At 41.8% G+C, this 26,506-nt stretch overlaps 1 protein-coding gene across 2 annotated transcripts in view; it reads right to left on the reverse strand.

The window, feature by feature from the left end:
• Positions 1-26,506, reverse strand: part of USP32 (ubiquitin specific peptidase 32) — a 1,504,025-nt gene that overhangs the window by 61,858 nt on the left and 1,415,661 nt on the right. For both annotated transcript variants that reach the window (XM_086954917.1, XM_086954918.1), the window contains exon 33: positions 2,276-2,368. In XM_086954917.1, the coding sequence (XP_086811043.1) occupies positions 2,276-2,368 (93 nt within the window). The remainder of the gene's footprint in view (positions 1-2,275; positions 2,369-26,506) is intronic.

Consider the following 26,506-nt stretch of genomic DNA (forward strand, 5'->3'; position numbering starts at 1 on the left):
TATATATATATATATATATATATATATATATATATATATATATATATATATATATATACACATATATATATATACACACTTTTTTAAATTTAATTAAAACATTTATTCTTTCAAATTGCATTATTTATATTATTTTTATTTATTATTTTATTACCCTTTACACCCTAAAAACTAATCCTACCCTGCTCCTTTTAAATACCCCTGCACCCCATAATCATAACCCACTCTTACTCCTTAAAATATCCCAACACCCTTAAACACTAACCCATCTTAACCCTATAAATATACCCTGTACCCCCAAAACTCAAACCTAAACCCTAAAAATATCCCTGTACCCGAAAACCCACATCTAGCCCTGAACCCTAAAAATACCACTGTACCCCAAAACCCAAACCTACCCCTGAACCCTAAAATACCCCTGTACCCCAAACCTACCCCTGAACCCTAAAAATACCCCTGTACCCCAAACCTAGCCCTGAACCCTAAAAATACCCCTGTACACCAAACCTAGCCCTGAACCCTAAAAATAATCCTGTACCCCAAAACCTAAACCTATCCCTGAACCCTAAAATACCCCTGTATCCCAAAACCCAAACCTAGCCCTGAACCCTTAAAATACCCCTGTACCCCCAAACCTACCCCTGAACCCTACAAAATACCCCTATACCCCAAAACCCAAAGCTAGCCCTGAACCCGAAAAATAACCCTGTACCCCAAAACCCATACCTAAACCCTAAAACTACCCCTGTACCCCATAACCCAACACTATATCTGATCTCTTAAAATACCCAAACACCCCAAAACATATACCTCAGTACCCCAAAACATATACCCCTATGCCCATACTTACCTTATCCAAACATTTAAAACAAAACATGCTTTTACCATTCATGCATTTACAACGAATTTCGTTGTAAATGTATGCTTTGTAAAAGCATATAAAATGTAATGCCATGTGTTATAATGGCATTGCGGAGTAATGGTACTTTCGTAATTAAAGTATGCGGAGTGATGGTATGCGGAAACAAAGTTGCGGAATAATGGGTGTTTACCCTCCCCCGGTAAGTAAATTGCTGGCACGGCGGCCCACATCTCCAGCAACATACTAATATTTTTTCACCACCTAATTGAAAAATGCACAGGTCTCTCTCATTGATGGCCGCACCGTCACTTTTAGACACACCTCCTGCCACAAATTCTAGAATTGCGAACTTTAGAGCTGGGGACCTACGTTCGAATCTCGGCATCAGCTCAACATCCTGTGATTCCAGGCAAATCGCTTTGTCTTCCCGTGCCTACCACAAATGATTGTGTTCTTCTGTAATGTAAATTGTGCTCATGCCATGTTGTCGAGTTTGCGCTATATAATATTGCAAGGAAAAATAAAGTAGGGAAACTCGAGTGCACACACTACTGAACGCGCAACTCTTAAGTGCATCAGCAGTGCACTGTGAATCGGAGCGTTTCACAGGCCTGTCACAGATAAGAAATGCTATCAAAACGAAATCCTACAAAACAATATACTACTGGCCGGCAGCAATTCATACCCGGACAACGTCGGGATGGGCTGCTAGTGTATATATATATACATATACATGTATATATATATATATATATATATATATATATATATATATATACATATATATGTATATATATATATATATATATATATATATATATATATATATATATATATATATAGATATAGATATAGATATATATATATATATATAGATATATATATATATATATATATATATATATATATGTACATACACAGGCTTCAGGTCTGGAAAAGCCAGATGTAAATCTTATTTCCAAGGACACAGACGATTACAGTTGTACACTTGAAACACTGAGGAATTAGAACACGTCGTCAAATCTAGTTCACTATAGCAATAAATAAAGGCAACAGAGGCAGAATAACATAGTAGACAGTGAGCAGGAGTTTTAAAAACCCAGCATTAATGCAAAAAAAGATAACCACAACAGCTGCAAGCATATACTGACAACATTCAATGGACTTTAAGCTTTTAATATTTACATCACTGCCTTAAATAAACTGTTGCTAGGTAAGGGTGAATTCCACTAGGCAAAATTTGGCTAGAGGAACCTACTGAAATAGAAAGGTAATTGGAACAGCCATAAGTACGAACATAATGTAGACAAGGGTTAAGAAGTGGCAACGGAAGACAGACATTGTAAAATTAGATATAAATGCGTTCGCATTTCCTCCGGCTACACAATTATTCATAACATCAGGTATTCTTACCTTGCAGCTGCTGTCATTGTAGCAGTACCATTTTTCGTTTGGGTTTTTGGCGTATGTTACATAATGACCCCCTCCCAAGATTCCTGAATGGCACTGAAATAAAAACAAAAAAGTACATGCATTTAACAATTTTGGGCTCGCTATCCTAACGTGTACCGTAAAACACAGTATGAAAGAAGCGTTAAAATTAAGACGAGAGTTGTACCCTGGCCAGAAGCGCAAAAATCGGAGATAATAACTGGCTAAAACAAGTTTGATAATCAGGCAACAATGGTAGCCACCTGCAAAACAAAAAAGCTTGGATTCTTCTTATCTAGTTACATAAGTTTCTAAATAAGACTGGAGGTTGGGAAGGGGATGGGAAGATAGTGACTTGCAAGAAAACATGTATATACATTTGTTTAACAATCAATAAAAGGTTTACATGATATCAGAATCAGAATCAGAAAGTACTTTATTCGATTAAATCAATAATCATAAAAGCAACAACATGAAAATTACAGTTTACACAAGTCAATTTAAAAATAACAGATCCATTATATTACATTAGCACCAATGGATTTTCGCAATTTAAATACATGCTTAAAGAAAGTTGAAAGTACAGCAACGGTAAAAACTGTGTCCATTCTCTGACATTCTATAAAAGCTAAACGACATCTGTTAAAATTCATATCTTTAAGAAAGGGGATTATAAATTTTCTGCGAGGCATAGTATAAAATTTACAAAAAAATAAAATATGAATATCTGATTGGGGTGAGGAATCATCACACGGGCAGGTAGGCAAATTTCGCGACCATAAATTTATTTGTGGGAATGACAAGAGTCTAAAGAGGATATTTAGTCTAAAACGGGTCAAGAGGATTCGATCATAATTCGACATCATCAAGGTTAAATAGGGCTGTACTTTTACACCAGATAATACTAAGTTATGCGAGGTAACTGTCTGTTTACTCATTTCCACTCGTCTTCTCTTATCATCAAGGCATTCCAAACTCAGTTTTTTCAACAGTTTTCTGGAGATGTTTCCCATTGATGGAGGATCCTCGTAGTATTCACGGCAACCAATTTCAATCATGAAATGTTTGATGTAATTTAGCCAATCAACACTACCCACATTATCCATATTTAGTATATCCTGTAGCACAGCCCGATTGACCACACATTTATTTGTAGTCCATACCCTGTGCCATAGAAGGATGGGCTGTATTCTAATTAGATCTGAGATATAGGGTAGACCCAGTTCAGTATGACAAATATATGTCGAGACACTCTGTGGTACTGCAAGGATATCCCTTAGAAATTTGTTTTCAGTTAATTGTAATGATTCTATATTAGAAAAACCCCAAAGTCCTGCACCATACAGTGCAACCGAGGTACATGTAGTATTATATATAACCAAGATTTCTCTAATTGGTTTATGACCCAGCTTTTTTATAAAAATCTTTATGGCCATTACTGTTTTTTGGAACAAAAGAGTTCTGGCCTTTACAGCGCTTGTCCATCCCCCGGATTCGTGAAATAGTATGCCTAGGTAAGGGAAAGTGGTAGTATTTTCCTGGGGAACATTATTTAAATACATTCTTTTCATTTGTACCCTGGATCTTGTGCCACAGTTCATGGAGCATGTTTTACTGCAATTAGTTTTCAAATCTAAATTCAACATGAACTTTTCAAAGGATATTAGCAGTTTTTGTAAGGCCAGGGGAGTACGGGCCATTAAGACGGCATCGTCCACATACAAGAGTGCAGGGATCGGCCTCTTACCCACCCAAGGCATATCCCTGCACTCCTGCAGGAGACGACACTCAAGTCCGTTTACATAGAGGAGGAATAAAAAGGGGGCCATAACGCACCCCTGACGTACTCCACGTCCCACTCCAAAGTTCCTGGTACATTCTCCCCCGCGGCCATATCGGACTGAGGCTGATGCTCCTGAGTATAATTCTCTCAGGAAGCCAATGATCGAATCTTCCACACCCAACCCTTTCAAAATTTCCCACAACTTTGAATGTGACACGCAATCAAATGCCGAGGATAAATCAACGAACATAAAATATAACCTTTCACCTTTAACCCTCATGTAGTTTTGCTGGACAATCATTAGATTCAAACATTGTTCTACAGTTCCCATGCCCTTCCGGAAACCATACTGTAGATCGCTCATAATTTCGTTTTCCTCTGCCCAGTTCTGTAGTCTAACCAGGATGATTCTACCAAGAATTTTTATAGCTGAATCAAGAAGGGAGATTGGCCTGTAATAAGCACAGTCTTGTCTATCACCCTTCTTGTATATTGGAACAATAATCGAGGTAAACCAAGATGGATTCAGACCCTCAGCGAGAGCAGCATTAAAAAGCTGTACCAACAAGGGGCCCCAGAGCTCGTTGTTCGCTTTATATAGATCTGCAGGGATCCCATCAGGGCCGGCAGCCTTGCCTCCCTTCGTGGCCTTCAACCCCATCATGACTTCCTCCAGAGTTATCACCAATTTTTCATCCCCCATTCCAACGTTACCCATTTTTAAAACATTTATAGAATGATGATCATCTTGAGACTTATACAAATTTGAAAAATGTTCCACCCATTCATCCTCAGTAATTGCTAGCTCTATACGACCTTTGTGATTATCAAAGAGGAAGGAGGCGTTAACTGCGCTCCAAAAAGCAGATGCATCCTTCGATTGGGCGGCCTCACAGAGTGCATCTAAGGCCTCCTTTTTTATAGCGGCTTTTCTATTTTTCAGGGCCTCATTATATTTTCTCCTTAACCCTCTTATTACTAATGGATCACGGGGAGACCTATGAGTAGCGTGTTTCAAATCAGTTAATGCCCTTGTACAAGCGGTATCAAACCAACTTTTAACGCGCCTGTTCCTATTTTTTACCTCCACCCACAGGCTATTTTTAATTTCAGAGGCTATTCTATTGAAATGTTCCACTATCTGATCACAGTGAGACGCTTCCCCTAAACAAATAGCGAAACTATCAGAGCAAACATCCAAAAGCTTCTCCAAGAACCTATCTGGTGCAACCTTGCCCCATTTTAAACTATACCCATTTTGCCTCCCCAGAGTTACGTCAGGGACATTACGTGAGTCAGGAATGTCTTCAAGATGTTCAGAAAAAGGGTTATCGAACACTATTATTTGGGGCAAATGGTCACTTAGGGGTAGTTCTGGAGTCTCTGACTTATCAATCCCGTGACAATAACTGTTTGATGTAAGAATACAATCAATAGTAGATGATGCCCCTCTACTAATGAACGTGGGGGCAAAGGGAGTTGGATTTTGGGCTATTTCAGAGTGGGCAATTAAAATTCCCCCCCCCCCCCCCCCCCCCCATAAAATTATCAATTCCCTATCAGACTTGTCTATTTCATATTGTATGTCCTCCCTGAGCTTTTTTAAGATATTGGGAATTTCATCTTTCGAAATGTTGTAAAAATTTATCACAACAACGTTGATTCCCTTCTTAGTGCCTAGGGTTATTACCTGGTAGTAACTAGATTTGGGCATAAAGTGTACTTTCTCGTACTTAAGCTGGTTGGAGATAAATGTAATTAGGCCTCCCTTTGCATGACCGTATTGAACCCCCACAGCCGAAGTAAAAAAGGTTCTGTAGCCACTTATGTACACTGGTTCCATAGACCAGGTTTCTTGAAGGGCCACAATATCCTTCCCGTTGATTACCGTCTCCCACGATGGGTTATTAATTTTATTACTTAATCCTGCCTCATTCCAAAATAGGAGTGTACAGGATTTCCTTTTCTCCTTTGCTTCGGTAACTCCCAGGGAAATATTGCCTGATATCTTATTAGATAAGGAACCTACTTCTCCATGATTACCACTCATGTCCAACTCCAGAGTACTCGGTGTTTTACACAGAGGCTCTTCAGAGTCTACATGATTTATATTTAGGGGCTGTTCTGAGGGTAGGGTAATCTTACAGTCCTCTATTGGCCTATGCACTATTGAAATCCCCTTGGAATCAGTAACATTCCCTACTCTCAGTAACTTCTTACAATTATCCTGTTTTTGTCAATCAACGTAATCTAAGCCCGAAAAGGCGTCAAACCGATTATGGATTGGTAAATTGTAAACTGGTAGGGGAGGACCTCTATTATCCCAAAGGTAATTGTGTCCAAAATTCGGCCCAGGAGTTGGTGGATAGATAGGCCTTTGATGAAAATTAAATTGCCTCTGAGTTTGGAAATGAGGAGTCTGACTGTGTCCATATTGATTTAAACCGGACCAGTTTACAGGCTGCCTTACTTTATCCCTATTTCTAGAGTGTTGCCCTGGGCAATAGGGATAGAAGTAGCTGAGATAATGGGTTGTAATTGAATCGCTACTTCTCAGGTCATACCAATCTCCGATATGTCTGACAGCTCTATGGTCCTTAAAGTTTACAATAATGACATCCCCTTTCTTATCTTTGGGTCGGGGGCCCACCCACGTTGAACGCCTCACATTGAGAATTTCTCCATTAATGTGGGCAGGCAAAGGTCTATTATTACACAGCCAATAGGTCACTTTGTTTCTTAAGGCTCGATGATCTTCCCTAATGCCCACAATTAGCTCAGGGACGCCCGCCATAACTTTTGTATAGGGGGCTGCTTCAGGTGGTAAATCTACAAATCTCTGACGATACCCCTTTCTATTGTGGGAATTCCCTGTCTCATTCTCCTTAATAGCCTTATCATGCGATGTCTCTGCTCTTTCTTCTACACTTAAGTTTTCCCCCCCTTGGTCACCTGCTTTACTTGTAGCTTTAATTACAGGGTCATGCTTTTGTGACAAATGTGGTGGCAAAGCTTTTTCCGTTGCAGGACCGGATGCTTTTACCCCAATTTGAACAGTTTTAGTAGGGGGAGTGGGGCCTTCATTGTAACAGTTGAAGCTATAGGTTTTATAATGTTTACACCCTTGGCCATATCTACTAGTAGTAGTCTATTGTTTTCTACCTTTTTATCTAACTGAGCTAGTTGAGTATTACACAGGGTAATTTTTTCTAGCAAGGGCTCTAACAATGATGTTACCAAACTCTCAAATTTTGCTAACAAACCACCCTCAAAAGGGGAAGAGGAATGGGTAATCGTTTGAGAGACAGTAGGAGGGGTTGATGAGATAACTACATCAGTCACAGCTAAAGTGGGGCTCCTCTTCGGCAGTTTAGCTTCCCGGGTCTTCAATGGGCAGCCCCTTCTTTTTTTGGTAATATCAGAATTAGTATTAAATGGTGACATATGAATTATATTGGGAGAGGAAACAGGGGAAAATATGGGAGAATTTGATAACCCTTCATCATCATAGCCACTGCATGGGCTCAAAAGGGAGACTTGCGTACTAATAGGAGTGCTTTGTATAGAGACCTCAGTGGTGGAATATTCCGAAACTTCCCCTTTATCCACCCTCTCCCCAGTGTTTGATAAAGCATTAAGTTCTATAATACAATGCGTTTGATTTGACTTTGAAACTGTCCCTAAATGCCCCAAAGAAGAGTCTTTGTCTGTCTTTGCCTCCAGTAACGGGCTCCTTTTATTGTTAGCTATATGTGGGTTTTGCTTCCCCCTACTTCTTAATTTTGCCTTTTTAAAAACTCTAGCCGAGCGTATGGGAGATGTAGGGTGCTCTATTTCCTCAATGTCTGGCTGATCACCAAGACTTACGGCATGCACCTGTGCTATTGCTGTAACAACTTTCCCTTGAGCAATAGAAATAGGTGTAAGTGTAGGTGTATCAGCCACCACCAGTGGTACCTCATCCTGTATAAGTGAGGGACCTCCATGACCTAGGGAAGCCCTTCTATCACTATTAATCTGGGTTATTTTCTTAATCAAGTAGTTATCCATAGGCCCTACCCCAGATACAGTTTTTTTACTAGTGTCCGCTTTGTCCTTAGACAACATACCAGCTAAAATTAATATACGTACTGAATTATTACCGAAGTCCAACGTCTATGGCCCAGTCCAGTCTCTACAGGCCTCTGAGGGCCACAGAGGGCCCGCCCTTTGCCCGGGTTTCGCCCCGGGCTACGACCCGCGCGCGTCCCGCGATGCGCATTTACAGGTTTGATTATAAGATATGAGGGGGCGTAGCACTGGGAGGGGGCGCGGCTCGGCCGGGAAGAGGAACCAGCTGTCGATGACTCCAGGAATGCTGGTCCTCGCAGTCCCGGTCACCGTGCCTGTCACTCCTCTGCGGCCACGAAGGTCTCTTGCTTCCTCAAGAGGGGTCCCAGAAGGGCAAAGACCCACACGCCGTCCTCGTGTATCAGGACAGCAGTGAAAAGCAGTCTCGAGCGGCCCCCGCGAAGCGGGGGCCGCGAGAAGTAATAAGCAACTGACAGGGGGCGCGGCACTGGGAGGGGACGCGGCTCGGCCGGGAAGAGGAACCAGCTGTCGATGACTCCAGGAATGCTGGTCCTCGCAGTCCCGGTCACCACGCCTCTCACTCCTCTGCGGCCACGAAGGTCTCTTGCTTCCTCAAGAGGGGTCCCAGAAGGGCCAAGACCCACACGCCGTCCTCGTGTATCAGGACAGCAGTACAGCAGTGAAAAGCAGTCTCGAGCGGCACCATCATCTTACTAGCTTTCAGGAACACGCAGAGTTGCAAAAGAAAAAACATTTTTATACTGTAGTCTTTGCTTTTTTGTAACGGTCTATTTGTTCGTAGTTTAAACCTACTTGCAGTATATGTTGGAGAAAGGTGTGAAACTCATGGGTGAACACGGACAGTTATGCATTTGTGAAAACTAATCGAAATTCCGAATTCTGCAAGGAGTCATTTGTGTAGATTGCTCATGGTTTTGGAGAAGAAAGGTTATTGTTGAAATAAAAAAAAAACGTAGCAAAATATATCAATTAAGTCCATCAGACCCGTATGGCTGTAGGGATGTATAGTGCTGGATGTGTAAAACACGCAATGCCCAGAGGCAACAGCTAGGCTGCAGCTTATAATGAATTTTTCATTGTGTATTAATCATGAGGCAAATAAGATGGCAAATCTAATGAATGAAAAATGGGTATAAAGTAAACCTTTGTAATTTTGAAATGTGAACATACTGAGTTTATTAATAGAAGTCATTTGTACACTTCTGAAGTTGGGGTTATCCATAATATCATCTGATTCAGAGGACATTTTTCAAAATGTCCTCTTTATTTCACATTGGCTCACATTTGGAAGCCAAAGTTTTAGACAAATGGTAAAAATAAAAGTTCAACTTTTCGGTGTTCTCACACTTTTCCCAATAAAAAAGCAACAGAAAACGAGGAGTGGAGAAATCAACTTTGATAAATTACTCTTTTGGTAATTTGGGTAGGTGCAAAATTTGGCCCAGGGCTCCGATGGCACTAAAAGAAACCTACACATCGAGGCATTTCTAAAAACTGAGCACAAAAGGAGATACCTCTACTGTTTCTTACCCACAATGATCTGCAAACCTCAAGTTTTGGCTAAAATCACCCTTTTTCCTCATATCTCTCTGAGTTGTGAAATATCTAGAAAATTCCCTCCACAAAGAGTTGACACTTCTCCCAACAAAAACTGTACCACAGTTGTGAGGCTTGGCCTAGCACCTCAGTGGCAGCTGAGGAGGATTGGCGAGAGGATGGGGGGCCTGTAGAGGTTGCTGGGAGTTGGGATGAGGTGTGATTGTGGCCAAGGCAGAGAAAGACACGGAGCAAGGTGATATGATACAATTTGCACAGGGGTGGTAGTGAACCTCACTGTAGCTTGTGAGCTATAGTTGTGCTACACCCCTGCTAACCCTGCCATAGAATAAATGCTGCCTTCTCACATAGTTTATTAAAGAAAATAGTGGTGACTTAAAATATGTCTGGATCCAACTGTAGCCCAACAGCAGATTCGACATGTACGCCAGAGGAAAACAAGCATTGGCTAAAACAATCGGTATTGCCTTTTGGACCTATTGGCTCTGTCAATGTTGTTTGTTTCCTGGGAGAAACACACGAAGGGGAAAGAGCAACGTGGAGCTTGGGGGTGGAATGTTGGGCGAGATTTATTATTGGGAGGAAGAGGAAACTCACAATAGAGTGGACATATTAGATCTCTCTGGTGGGGCTGGAGAAGGGTTGCACGGAGAAGCACACGAGGGAGAGAGAAACAGAGCATGGGGTGTTGCCGGGCACAAGCAGGAGACTTTTGCAATGGAGGAAACCATACATGGGAGAGAACAACACAGAGGGTGGAGGGTATTTTGCAGGTGGGGGAGCATAGGAGGGAAAGAGCAACAGAGTGAGGGAAGCATACAAGTTGTACAGGAAAAGCACAAGAGGGAAAGTGCAACAGAGCACGGGGAGAAGTACATGAGGGAGAGAGCATGAGGGAGAGAGCATGTGAGAGAGAGAGAAAGCGCATTATGAAGCGTGGGGAATTTTGAGGGGGAAGAAATCATGGTTTAACACAGACCTAAATAATGAAAGACGTAGACTCAGACTGACTAAAAGATTATGGAGACAGCACCCCTCTCCTTCTAACCTGACCTGCCTCAGACTTGCTAGATCGTCCTACAAAAAACACATCTTTAGACAAAAAACTTCCTTCTTCAGGTCACAAATAGATCGAGCTCAGAATAGGCCAAGAGAACTATTCAACATTGTGCGCAATCAAACTGCTTCCGTTCCCCCAGTCCCACTGGCCTCGACAACTAGATGTGAAGAAATAGCTCTCTTTTTTTCCAGACAAAATTAAACTAATTGAGCAAACCTTCCTCTCTACTGTGATCCCTCCCACAAATCCGAACATCTCTCTTAATATCCCACCCTCCACCATAACTACCCCTAGTCCCACTAACGCCCATCAAAACTCTGATATCCCTCACCCCCCCTTGCCCTCCAATCTCCTGGACTCCAAACATCCTAATCCTCTTCCTAAAAACAATGCAGCATGGCATACCTTCCAGCCAGTCACTGAAAGAGACGTCTTTAACATCATTTCCAAACTCAAGCCTTCCTCCCACACCAAAGACCCTTTCCCCTCCAAACTTGTCCAAAAACCTCAAACACATCATCATCCTTTCCTGGACCTCTATTATCAACAGCTCCCTTGCCACCGGCTGTGTCCCCAATTCATTGCAACTAGGCCAAATCACCCCCATTATCAAAAACCCTTTGGCAGACCCAAACAACCTCAATAACCTTCGTCCCATCTCCAACCTTCCCCTTCTTTCTAAAGCCCTGGAAAAATGTGTCCTTCTCCAACTAGATAGACACATTGAACACTTTAACTTACTAGACCCCTTCCAATCTGGCTTTAGGAAAGGATGCAAGCACTGAAACCGCCATGCTAAACATTGTTGACAACATCCACCACTCACTTGACAATGGTGAATGTAGCCTGCTGATCCTCCTTGATCTCTCTGCAGCGTTTGATACTGTTAACCACTCTGCTCTACTAAATGTTCTTAGAGATCGATTCGACCTGAATGGTACAACACAAATGGTTTGTCTCATACCAACAACACCGTTCTCAACAAATCAAAATCCAAAATTGCCTATCTAACCCTACCTCCATCTCCTTAGGAGTTCCGCAAGGATCCATCCTCTCTCCCACTCTCTTTAACCTTTTCATGGAACCCCTCACACTCATTCTTAAACAAGCCGGGATCAACTACCATCTCTATGCTGACGACACCCAACTCTATTATAAGATTAAATCTCATGCTGACATCCTTCACCTCAACAACACTCATCAAGATTCAAACCTGGTTCCACAGTAACCACCTCAAACTCAACCTTAAAAAAACAGAAATTATTCTTTTTTCCCCTTAAAAATAACCAGCTCCTCATTCAGAATTGGATCTGTGACCTTAACGCCCTCAACTGCTCCTTATCTTTGTCCTCCTCAGTAAAATCATTAGGGATCTCCCATGACAACCTCCTAACCCTCAAGGTACACATCAATAATTCTGCCAAAGGAGCCCTCTTCACTCTCCGCCACCTTAAGAAAATCAAGCCCTTCATCCCTATCGATGATTTCAAACTAGCAGTCCAATCCCTTGTTCTTTCTCGCATCGACTATGGCAATGTCATTCTCACCGGAATTCCCAAGATCCACCTAGCACCTCTTAAATCTGTGCTTAACCTTGCAGCTAGGCTTACCTCAGACTGCAAGCGATTCAACCACATATCCCCTGCCCTTAAAACCCTTAAATGGCTCCCCACTGAAGGTAGATCCACTTACAAAACAGCCTGCATTACACACAAAATTCTCCATCAGAATACACCGACCTACCTCGCTAGCAAACTCACTAAAGCCGGTTGCTCCCGTTCCTTGAGAAGTACTAACACCCTCCTTCTTTCCCCCCCCCCTTCTAAAAAAGAAAACCACCCAGTCTCGATCCTTTTCCGGCAACGCTCTTTGCATTTGGAATGCCCTTCCAACTGACCTTCGCTGCAACCCTTCCTACTCTAGTTTAAAAAAAGAACTCAAACTACATCTCCTCAATAAATACTGGGGACCCTAATCCATATCTGTTCTCTTCGAATGCCCTTCCAACTGACCTTTGCTGCAACCCTTCCTACTCTAGTTTAAAAAAAGAACTCAAACTACATCTTCTCAATAAATACTGGGGACCCTAATCCATATCTGTTCTCTTCCACTGTCTACATCTGTCCGACCCTAGATGTATTCGCCCTCCCTTTTTTAGCCCTACTCGCCCTTCCTCCTCGTCACTTCCCCCTCCCTGTTTACCACCTTCACTCTTCCTTGCTCCCCTCCTTCTCTTGTCCACCCTCAGCCCGCATTCCCTCCAACTTCTGCCCCTCCCGCTTCTCTTCCTTACCAACCTAATGGGCCATTAACCTCCCTATCCTGACTCTGCAATTTTCCAGCTCTTTTTATTCTTTCAATTTGTGCCTTTTGATATTTTTGATTTATCACATCTTTCACATTTTGTTGTGCTTATTTCCCATATTTATCATTTTGAAATCTGTCAGGCGGAGACTTATGTGTTGTTTATATACATTGATGCTATGTATGTCCCCTGTCTTATTGACCTTTCTTGTCTCTAAAATGTAAAGTGCTCTGATACCCCCGGGTCCAGCCAGCGCTATATAAAACCTCTAAAATAAAATAAAATAAAATAAAACACGAGGGGAGAGCAACACGGAGGGGTGTGGTAGCACACAAAGAAGAGATTAACACTGAACACAAGTGGAAGGTTTATGGTGGGGGTAAAGCACACAAGGGAGCTGGAAAACCAATGAGCTTTTATGGAGTGCTTAACCAAAACGAAAAAGGAGGTCCCTAAAAGTACGCAGTGGAAGGACACTAGTCAGCTATGCAAAAGGATAGTAAATAGACTGTTTCAGGAGAGGGACAAACACAAGATTAGGAAGACAGGTAAACGAATAAGAAGCAAGCAAATGAGAAGGGCAATAAAACCAACCAATGGCAAGCAATGCACAGACTGAAAGCCCCCTTTAAGTTCACAATAGGTCTTTCACAACTAGACAGACTGCACTGTGTGATGGGCAAGACCAAAAAGGCTGGGGAGGAAGCCGAACCAACTGAAATAGTCAATCCCTCTGGCCCCTCCAAAAGTGCAGCCCGTAAGGGAGGGGGAGGATATCACAGCATTTATAGCACCGGTTTAGAATAGGAGAATGAATAGACCTAAGGAACAAGAAGCAAGAATCATTTACTCTGCTAGACTCCAGTTCCCATATTATGTCCTCTCCTTATCTCCCTTCTTTCCCACAGGTTCTTCATCACCCTTACTAGGCATAATTGTGCAACTACTGCACAATTAACTTTACAATCCGAGGTAGCTCTAGAGTACCCATCTTCAGTATGGGATTAAGCAAGTAATTGACAACACTTATCAACATGAAGTACAAGCAGCTCTAATTACCTCTGCAGTATGAGATCAAGTGAACTTTCTTGTTTTCTGAATAACTATTTTGGCTTAAAAGCTGTTGAATTGTATTAACATTTCTTTGTGTGCGGAAATCCCATTTCTCATGTTGTCGTAATTTTGGGTTTCCCAAATAAGGAGTGGCGAGGGGTGCACTCCCAGGTTTTCCTGCACCATCATTACTTGCCCTAAAACAAATTGAAAAGTGCGGCTTTTGTGAATTGCCTCAGCCCTCTTTGTGCTCTTTCTTTTCAAATAAGAACAAGAAAGCCCTATTCCTGGAAAGGAGCAAAACAAGTAAACATGTAACAGTCTCACAGAAATCCATGAGGTGCCTGCACCTGACCCGCTGTAGAACAAGTTACTTATCTCCGGTAACGCCTTATTTGGTAAAGACTCTATTTAGCCGCACATTCCTTACCTTAGACTATTCCCCAGGCATCAGATTGGATTTAGAAATTTTTTGTGAGCAGTGCCCCTATGCGCCGGTAGGTGAAATCATTCTGCTCTGCATAGCGTCGTCCACTCTGGGAGTCACATGCGTGATGCCTATATAGGCGCCACTCCAGGCCACTGATGGCAGTTTCTTTTTGCGACGTTCCACGTCAAAAGTGCGGAACTACAAAGAACACTGAAGTGTTAAACTAGGGTCCTTAAAAGGGTAACAACGCTTAACTCTGAAATCAGTTCAGAAAATGGGTAGGATAAATGGGTCAGTAACGAATCTGCGGGTAAGTGAAGTTTCTACCTGATAAGGTGTTACCAAAGGTAAGTAACTTGTTAATCTGACAGAAACATCTTGCCGCAGATGATATCTTAGAATAGATACCCAAGCAATATCTCTCCGGCAGTGGGGGCTGCAATACAAATTAGACTAAAAAGTCCAGTAGTACCAAACGGTCAAAATGTCCATCATGATGGACTTGACTGTGCAGACAGTAGTGCTTTGTAGATGTGTGCAGGGAAGCCCATGTTGCTGCCGGACAGCTATCCAGGACAGGAACTCTGGGAGGTAACACAGTGATCACACCATTGGCTCAGGTAGAATGAGCTTGCAAGGCTTCAGGAGGCTACTTTCTTGGCTAATGTGTAGCACATACTGATCCAGAGCATTACCCATTGTGAAATTGCCCATCCCTGCATCGCCCTTTGCTTTCTTTGCTCCGACATACCCCAACAAAGGGTTGATCGTCCACCAGGAACTCTTTTGTGTTGTCAAGGTAGAGTGGCAACACCCTTTTTGGGTCCAGCCAGTTGAGTTCATCCTTTACTCCAGAGAGGTGAGGCGGAACGTAAAAGGAAGGCGAATTTGATGGATTGGCCTACATGAAAGGTAGTTACCACCTTTGGTAGAGAGGATGCTTTACTTAGAATGGCCCGTTTGTCTTGGTAGGTGCTGAGGTACAGAGAATGTGCTGACAAGTGCCTGTAACTCACTGACCCTGGGGGTGAGGGGTAGGGGGTAGGGAGGGAGTTATTGCCACTAGTTAGGCTTTTTTATGATAACAAGTGGACAAGTGGACAATTATACAGTGGCTAAAAGGGAGCACACATCAAAAATGTGAGAACTAGGTTGAGGTCCCATAATGGCATAATGAAAGGTACTGGTGGAAACATAAGTTGGAGACCTTTCAGAAACCTATGTAGAATAGGTGATTTGAAAAGGGAAATCTGATCTGTCAACCGCAGAAATGCATAGATGGCAGAAAGATAACCTTTTAATGTACCAAAAGTAGAGCCCTGCCGGGCTAAGGTATGAATAGACAAAATAAATTGGGAAAGAGGTGCAGATAGACAGTCAATGTGTTTTTCTGTATAGCATGCCACAAACTTGCTCCAACGGCAGGCGTATACTGTTTTTGGAGGGGGAGACTTGTGATTGCCAAGATAATATTGAAGACTTCCAGCAGAAAGTCAAAAGCGGTAAACTGTCGCGATTCCACATATGAAAATGAAGGGCTTTCAGGTTTTGGTGCAGAATCCTGCCCTGCTGCTGCAAAAAAAGATCCTTCCGAAGAGGGAGCCTGATCGGAGAATCCATGCTATGCTCAAAAGCTAAGCATACGAGAATCTTTGTGCTCAATCCATAGCCACAACAATGACTTGGGACCCGTCGTTCTGGTTGTTCTTGAGAATTCTGGGCAGGAGTGGAATTTGTGGACACGTGCACATGAGACCAAAGTTCCACTCGAGGTGAAAAGCGTCTCGAGGGACAGCACCCTGGAAACTCCAGCACGCAAAACTGCTGACATTGCACGTTCTTGACGGAGTTGAACAGATCTAATTAAGGCTCTCACCACTCTGGATGGAGATGCCATTTGTGATCCACTAGGTATTGACGGCTGAGTTAGTCTGTTCTGGCGTTCAGAGAGTCTGCCAGATGCTGAACCACTAGGAATATGCCTTGATGTTCCAGTTGGGTACTGAGGCGCAAAGCCTCTTGACAAAGTATCCACAACCCCATACCGGCTTGTTTGTTGCAATACCACATGACGGTGGTAGTGTTCATGTAGATGTCTCTAAGTTAATGTCTAAATGATTTAATAAATGAAATAGTTTGGATTAGGTGAAATGTCCTTACATTTAGATTTAGTCACAGGTACATTACAATGTGTTTGTAATTTCAGGTACCCTGCACACACAAGATGAGGGGAGAATAAAACTATTTCTGAGCTGGTCCTGAGGAAGGTGGTATGAACCCACCGAAACGCGCGTAGACCTGGCGTGGAAATAACACATTAACTATCTGCGTTACATCAACCTTAGAAATTGTTTTGGAGTTTGTAAGATTGTAGACATGTATGAATGAGTGGTGTGTATGTGAGTCAGTGTGTGACAAACAGGGTATTAGTTGTTTTTCCACTTATTTTGTAAAATATATGATAGACTTAGATAGACTGTAAAAATTGTGTCATTCACTTTTGTATTTTTAAAATTAATTGGATTATTACCTATGTTCAGGAATTGATGTATACAAGAAAAGATCCAAAAAAGAAAAAAACACTTTAAATAATTTTGATAAACTAAAAGAAAAAAAGAAATAAAATATATCTAACGAAAGAAAAGATATTGTTGTCCCTGTACTAATTTGAAGGCTAATTGTTTCATTCTGTGAGCTGCGCCACATGAGAAATTAAGATTGGACCATGGGAGAATCTTGATATATTTGCTTATAAGTATAGTCCCCTCTCTTCCCTGGTCATAAAAGCAATTACAGAGGGGGTCCCAAATTTTATGTTAATACATTCACGGTTATTTAACTGTGGGATATTCAAGTAGAACTAAGAATGGAACTAGTTTCCCTTCTAAGTTAGACTGACATTACTGTGGGATATTGGTGCACCAGGATAGTGGCACCAAGGAAGTGGAGGTCTTTGACCAAATTAACCCAATACTATCTGTTTAAAAAGTAAAAATCCCTCTGAACATAGTATCTTTACAACTTTGCATCACTATGGACAAACTTGAAACGTTTGGGTTTTCTGATGAAGAATTTAGTTCTCTACTAGGATTAGTAACTGATGGAAACAACCCTGCCCCCACTACATTAGGAGATAACAGTGAATGGCAAAATCTTTTAAATCTAAAAAAGAAAATGAAACGCATAGAATCACATGCATTCTATATGCTTGCATATCTTAAAGAGGGAGTTATTCCATCTGGCCTTAGGGTTCGCAATGCTCCCGCTCTGTTTATTGAAGTCCGCAGATTTCTGGAACAGTGTTCACTGATTTCAAACCGCTGCTCCAGAGATTGGATGATGTTAATCATCGAAACTGTGAAAGATCTTCTGACAGCCCTTAGCAAAGAAATTCAGGAGTTGGAAGAGAAGTTACAGACTTCCAGTGCAGTTGATGATGCCAAAAACAAACTTGAAAAGATTCAATCAGAGATAAAAGATTTTGACACTTACCTAACTAATAAAAAAACCGACAAACTAAAAAAGGATGTACGTTGGTTTACGAAAGAAAAGATCTACCGGTATTTAAACCCTAATTACTATCAGGGAGAACACCAGGGCAGCTACAATCCTAATTATGATAACACCTACACAAGAAATTATACCAACTTTTCAGACACCGGTTCCTCTGATTCTGACCCAGACAATTATCAAGATTCAGGGAGAGGACGTTATAACTCCAGACCTCCTTATAGGGGCAGGCAAGGATATCAAAACACCCATACTCGGGGTTTTTTATCGAGAGGCACCAACAGGGGAAAGAACGTACAATGGCCACAAGACAGGGGAGGACACCAAATGATGAGCCCTCAACCTCAGCAACAGTATGTGAAGATGAGAAATCAGCAATATTGGTGGTAGACCCAAAGGAAAACCTAAATACAAACAAATTAAAAGATACAATGCCAATCTATAATTTGTCATCTTCTGAGTTGAATAGTGAAGAAATGTCTGTCTTGAATCGGGGTTTATCATTTGTTCTTTGTACCCCACTGAACAAATTTAAACTCCATGAGGACCTGTTCGCATTTTTTAGAAAAGTTAGACTAAAAACATTTTTTGAAGGCAGAACACGAGAGGAAGAAAACCTTAATCTATCGGGTTGCAAACCACCCTCCAGCTTCACACCCACCTTAGATGTCGTTGGACCCGAGGTTCAAATTTTTGAACGGAGGGTACTACAAGACATCACACGTCTCCTAACAGGAACCAATAAATCTACCTTCAACCTATCAAAACAAGAAAATCTAGCCCTCAAAAACATCGAGAGGAACACCAATTTGATAATAAAACCATGCGACAAAGGTGGGGGAATTACAGTCTTCGACAAAAGTGAGTACAACAAAAAGATGTTAGAGATGCTGCGTGTTGAGGAACATTACAGGCCAGCTCACCCAAGGGAATTACAGCGGCTCAATGTAAATATAAGGGAAATTACAAACACTGCATTTGAAGAAGGATTCATCTGTGAAGATGAACTCATTTTTCTGAATAAATCTTGTCCGGTAACCCCAGCTTTATATGGTTTACCGAAGACGCACAAAAATAAGACTAGCGCCCCCATGCGACCAATCATTTCCACGATTGGGACGATCACAGAGCCCCTATCGAAATATGAGGACAGATTCCTTTGCCCATTAACACAGAAATATGAATCATTCGTCCGTGATACGGGGGATATGATTGTCAAGACAGAGGGAACTACATTTGATGCAACCACCGATATACTCGTAACGCTTGACATTGAGGCGTTGTATACCAACATACCTCAGTGTCAGCCGTTACAAGCTGTATCGTCCCTATTACAGAGATATCCTGAAAACCGACCGGATAGATTCATCCTGCAATGCCTGGAGGTTGTCCTGTTGAACAACTATTTTGACTATGATGGTGCCCTCTACAAACAAGTGAAGGGCACCAGCATGGGTGCTTCTTGCGCGCCCAGTGTAGCGAATGCCTACATGGGCGAATGGGAATTGAGACATGTATACAACGAAGTTGCTCCCTTTTTTGAAAATGTTCATTTATGGCGCCGATTTATTGATATTTTTTTTGTTTGGCACGGTACTGAAGTCCAATTGAAGGACTACATACTATGGCTAAACTCTAGCGACCCCAATCTGAAGTTCACCTCAAATTATCACACAGATAAGGTGGAATTCCTAGATATTGAGATAAATGGCAGCAGTGGAATCCTAGAAGTAAGTCTATATAGGAAACCCACAGCCAAAAATACCATTCTGCAATTCGGGAGTTTCCACCCACACTGCCAAAAGGATTCAATCCCCTTTGGCGAATTCCTCGGGATACGTCGTAATTGTACTAACATGATGGAATATCAACGCCATGGAGAAGAACTTAAACCAGATTGCTTAAAAGAGGCTATCCTCATCGATTGATTCGGCAAGCTTTTAAAAGAGCAAAGTATTATGATCGTGACTCCCTACTGAGTGGTACAAAAAGGAAATCTACAGATCGTATTACTTGCGTCATCAATCACTCACCACTGAATTATAAAATCAAAAATATAATCAATAAAAACTGGAGTATATTGGAAACAGAAGAGAGTGAGAGCTTTGGACCCAAACCCCTAGTAGAATATAGGAGGAAAAAAACCTTAAAAGATCGCTTGTCCATACTAGGAACAAACAGAAAATAGGTAATACCCAAACATCAATTACAGGACAGAACCCAGTACTTGGCAACCACAGATGTGGATCCTGCCATGCGTGCGATGCGGCAATTACAACTGAATCAATGAATCATACCAATTTCCAAGTAAATTTAAGATCGTTGACAAACTGTAGGAGTAGTAACGTCATATATATAATTCTGTGCCCTTGTGGCCTTGCTTACATTGGAGAAACAGGTAGGGAATTTCGCACTAGATTCAGTGAACGTAAGTCAGCAGTAAGAATGAAGAAAATATCAGCACCCTTAGTACAACACTGCATAGACTTGAACCACAACGAAACTGAACTTCGGTGGTGTATCTTAGAGAAAGTGCAACAGAAACTGGGTCAATCCATGGAACACACCCGTAAAAAACGGGAGAGTTTCTGGATTTTCCACTTTGACAGCGTTCGCAGAGGACTGAATGAAAATATAGCTTGGTTTGTCACCAAACATACATAAATTGACAAACTCCGTCTACCTTAAGACCTATGAAGTAAGGAGTGGTCTTTAATAATAAGGCACTAGACACAAGGACCTAAAACATAGGCCAAGGAGGGAGTCGCTTATGCATTTTCTAGATATCTGCAGGTTATTATAGAACACCTATAACACATAGGAAGCATTGGTTACTGTTGATTTATGCTCCATCATATGTCTATGTTATCAATAATCTAACACTACACGCCTCTCAGAATACCATATCAATATTCTTTATAGATTACGGCACCCTGACAAAAACATTTGATTAAGTTCTGGTCCATGCCCTATAAGATTATATACATCAACCTGTCTCAAGATGATGTATATCTAATATAATCCTTATCATAATAATACAATGATTTCCAACATTAAGGCAGTGTAATCATGTAGTTTAATGTCTAGAAGGCGGTGTGTAGACGAAATTATGGCATTAATACTAAATATATCACTATGCTCTAATATGGCGCCTGCACACATACCGTGAAGTAAGATACAATTACATTTTGCAATCGACATGCCGGGTTTGTATATTATAAATCTCTGCAACTAATCTCTAAATAACATAACCTTGCTTTATACTAAGACAACCAAACTACGAAGTTAAATTAGAGTAAGGTAGTCAGGTAAGAGAAAATACTTCATTAGTAACTATCCGAGGGTTACAATACCACCCCGTTCCAATATGGCGCCCACATTTCGACCGGAATGAGTTACAACTTCTTCCGGGATGCCAAACTTTGCAAGCGTCAATGGCGGGAAGACAACCAAACTACGAAGTGAAATTAGAGTAAGGTAGTGAGGTAAGAGAAAATACATCATTAGTAACTATCCGAGGGTTACCACCCCGTTCCAATATGGCGCCCACATTTCGACCGGAATGAGTCACAACTTCTTCCGGTATGTCAAACTCTGCAAGCGTCAATGGCAGGAAGTTATGGAACCTATTTAAAGCCAGGACCTTAACTCTTAGTACAGCGTCGGTTTCGGAGAGGGGAGACCAGGCAGGAGGACCGTGCACGTCGTGCATATCATCATAATCAGGTATGATCGGAATGTCAGAACCATTTACGTTAATAAGCCAACTCTTTTAGCAACATAGAGTAATCCTAGAGCATAGTATTCCAGTTTAGCGCTTACAAATTTAATGACTAACAGCAGCGAAGGGCGATAGACTGTAGGACTATTACTATATGACCCTAAGATTAACTAAGTATACCAAATAGATACTACGCATATTTTGTAATCGTCAATGCGGTTTAAATATCTAAAAAACACGCGCACTCGGGACGGCACCATAACATTAGGCATGCACAAAAACAATGATCCTTTAATTATTAACCGAAGGCAGGCAATTGGTATTAAAGCTCAACAACGCGCACCCGCATAACTACTAACGCGTTCTTGACGGCGTAGACTATGTGTATTCAAGGTGATAACTATAGGCAACCTTTTGGGGAAATAGTAAAAAGAACATAGACCTATAGTCAGAAATAAGATCAGGAATGGTTATAATACACTGTATGTTATGACACATTAAGTGACATCATAACTATAAAAAAAATTGTTTTTTGAATCATATGCAGTGATAATCCTGAAAGTGAAGTATTGAAAAGATGGTCACACTGGACTATATATGAAGTACAAGAAGAACTAAATCTATATTTCCTACAAGACTTATAAAGGTTGGTTTTTAAAGAAATTCATGACATATAATATTGATGATAATATATGCAGAGTAAAAATCCCAACCTCCGCCCATATTTCTTTAGGATAATTAGAAAAAGAGCTACAAGAATAGAACCGCCCTATCCTGCATCCCCCTCGCACTGAGACAAAAGAATTGGCATCCAAGTGGCCCACCCATTAAGAAATTGAGGTAAGAATTTCACTAGGCTGCTATTAGGATCCAAAGAGCTACAAAACAGAGGATACAATCTAAAAATAAAAATTACTTTATTTAGAACAATCGAAAGGAGAACCTCACCAGTATAATCGCTGTCACGCAAACAAAGATAAGAAGCAGTTCCAAATTGATGCATTCATGAAAGATTCGCGGTAAGAAAAATCTCTCTTGCTGGTATGACAGTGATCTGCATACACAAAGGCGCAAAACAGGCCCTTGATACATATATATTCTCCATTCAGGTGTTGCTGATGTATCCTTAAAGAAAAGACACTATCCATACTTGAAACGCATCAGGCTGGTCACATCCTGGATCCAGTATTTACAAACATCGAGGGGATTAAAACAGAGGCACCCTTACCGATGGGATGGACAGACCACTACCTTATTAAACTGACTATTCAGGTCAATAAAACAAGGCACAAAATCATACCTTCTCGACGTCTAAAAAGACCATGGCACAAACTATCCATCAGCGATCTCCATGCTACCCTTGGGGAATTCCATCATGACACCAACCTTGACATCAATGTAACCTATAGCACGTTTCATGATTGGATCACGGGAGGGTTAGACACCCTTATCCCAGCAAAATGGACGAAAGGACGTAACTCGCCGTCCAACCCATGGTACAACGATACCCTCAAAACCATGCGCAAAGACTGTAAAAGAGCTGAGCGCTTATGGAGAAGGGAATATAAAAACGATAATAAAACCTATTACCTTCTAAAACAAAAAATGTACCATAAATCCATCCGCGTTGCGCGAACTGCCTTCTATGCAGATAAAATCAATTCTAGCCCTACCCCTGCCAAAGAAGTTTTTAAACTGGTTCAAGAACTTCAGAGCGGTAAACCCCCCCCCCCCCCCCCCGTATTTCCTCTGAGCAACAATGCGGAGACCAAGCCATATTTTTCGTTGACAAAGTACAGAAAATCTATACATCCTTTCCTCAGCACTCCCCCAGCCCCACTAAAAGCTCTATCCCCTCCCCCAACTACACCACTTTGACCCACATCCCAGAAATTTCCATTGACAGCCTCACCAAACTATGTCGAAAAGTTAAAACTGGCTCTCCATCAGACCCCATGCGCCCGGCTCAATTCTTAGAGTCACTTAACTTCTTTCTTCCTTCTCTGACCTCTATCTTGAACCTCTCCTTCTCTTCAGCGAGTGTACCATCTGCCTGGAAGCAAGCGTGGGTTTCACCCATCATCAAGAAACCCACCCTAGACCCATCTAAGCCGGAAAATTTCCGACCTATCTCCCTGCTCCCATGGCTGTCCAAACTCGCTGAAGCCCATGCAAACAGTATTCTGTCCCAGCACATGGTCCAAAACAACATCCTGGACCCATCACAAAATGGGTTCAGACCAGGCCATAGTACTGAGTCTGCTCTTCTGGCCACCACCGAACATCTCCGGACGATCTTAGATGCCGGTCAAAGTGCTGCACTGATTCTTCTCGACCTCAGCGCGGCCTTTGATACGGTATGTCACGACATCCTTCTTAATCGCCTGGAGACATTCGGAGTATCTGGCCTTGCATTGGAGTGGTTCCGATCTTTTCTAAAGGACAGATCCTTTCGAGTCTCAGCACCCCCCTTTCTATCTAAACCTCACCCCATTGCACAGGGAGTTCCGCAGGGCTCGGCGCTGAGCCCATCCCTTTTTAATCATTATGTGCAACCTCTTGCGACAGTGGCCATAGAGTGGGGCCTGACACTAGTGTTGTATGCCGAGGACACACAGCTGGCCATCACTCTGACGGAAGGCCCTTCCATCTCGGCCTCCAGATTTAAAAACGGTCTCTCCGCAATAGCATGACAGATAACTGTTTACAGCTTAATGCTGGTAAAACAGAAGTGCTACTCCTTGGCAAAAACACCAGCCTTTGGAATGAGCACTGGTGGCCGTCCTCCTTAGGCACCATCCCACCCCCCAAATCCCTAGTGAAAAATCTAGGAGTATGGATGGATGCCTCTCTTAACTATCAGACCCACACCAAAAAAGTCGCTGGCACCTGTGTCGGCCTGCTGAGAAGTCTTAGCCACATACTGGGCTTCTTTGACGCCAAGATCCGCCAGCTCATCATTCAAGCTACCATCCTATCGCGTTTGGATTACGCCAACGTACTCCTCCTTGGCGCCAATAAAGCAGAGATAGCACGACTACAAAGCGTGCAGAACTCTGCGGCTAGAGCCTTAGTCAGCCTCCCTCGCAGATGTTCGGCCAGAGCTACAATTCGAAAATTACACTGGCTACCTGTTAACTCCAGAATTATATTCAAAACCCTCATCATGACCTTTAAAATGATCAAATCTGGAAACCCAACACTGCTGCGACCTCTTCTCACCCCCTACACTCCATCACGTAACCTACGATCCTCTAATCAGCACCTCCTGTGCGTTCCTCGCATAAAACTCTGACGCATGGGCGGCCGCTCCTTTAGGGTCCTAGGAGCCAAACTATGGAACGATCTGCCACAAAACATCCGCTCCATAGACAATCTACCGGCCTTCCGAAAAGCCATTAAAACGCATCTATTCCTTCTCCCCTAATCCTCCTCTCCATCTTCTATTCTCAGACCTGGTCTGTGGTTTTCTAGCGCCGGGACGCCTCTTCGCTGGGGCAGCTGATTTGCGCTTTACCAAAACAATAGAATAGAATAGAATAGAAAAAGACCACATAATGGCTGGTCATCACTTAGTTTAAGGTGAGACTAAAAATCAAAAGATAAGGAAAACTAATCACTCCAAAAACTAGAACAGAATATGCAATAGGTATCGTTACATACTCCTGCTTTGTTGTACTCTCAAAGAGTTAACTGTTTACTTGTTGCCATAGAACCTTACGACAGGGCAATAATGTGTTCATGTCCTAATATTTGAGCCTTAGTTCTAAACTCCAGATTAATTGGGTCATCGATTTGTATGGTACCACTTCCTTCCTGGTGCAATCAGATGTCTCGAAGTTAATGTCGAAATGATTTAATAAATGAAATAGTTTGGATTAAGTGAAATGTCCTTACATTTAGATTTAGTCACAGGTACATTACAATGTGTTTGTAATTCCAGGTACCCTACACACACAAGATGAGGGGAGAATAAAACTATTTCTGAGCTGGTCCTGAGGAAGGTGGTACGAACCCACCGAAACGCGCGTAGACCTGGCGTGGAAATAACACTTGACTATCTGTGTTACCTCAACCTTAGAAATTGTTTTGGAGTTTGTAAGATTGTAGACATGTATGAATGAGTGGTGTGTATGTGAGTCAGTGTGTGTCAGACAGGGTATTAGTTGTTTTTTCACTTATTTTGTAAAATATATGATAGACTTAGATAGACTGTAAAAATTGTGTCATTCACTTGTATTTTTAAAATTGATTGGATTATTACCTATGTTCAGGAATTGATGTATACTCAAGAAAAGGTCCAAAAAAGAAAAAAACATTTTAAATAATTTTGATAAACTAAAAGAAAAAAAGAAATAACATATATCTAACGAAAGAAAAGATATTGTTGTCCCTGTACTAATTTGAAGGCTAATTGTTTCATTCTGTGAGCTGCACCACATGAGAAATTAAGATTGGACCATGAGGGAATCTTGGTATATTTGCTTATAGGTGGTAGTATTCATGTACACCTGTACTAACCTTCTGCTGATTGAAGGAAGAAAGGCTTTAAATGTCAATCTGATCACCCGAAGACCCAGGAGATTGATGTGAAGCCCGGATTCCGCCACAAACCAGTCCTCTGATCTCCCCATCTCCAAGATGGCCGCCTTAGCCCAGGAGTAACTTGTTCATCTGATAGAAACTGTCACTATGGTCAGCT

The sequence above is a fragment of the Lissotriton vulgaris genome, chromosome 2_1 (genome assembly GCF_964263255.1).
Source record: "Lissotriton vulgaris chromosome 2_1, aLisVul1.2, whole genome shotgun sequence".
NCBI lineage: Eukaryota > Metazoa > Chordata > Amphibia > Caudata > Salamandridae > Lissotriton > Lissotriton vulgaris.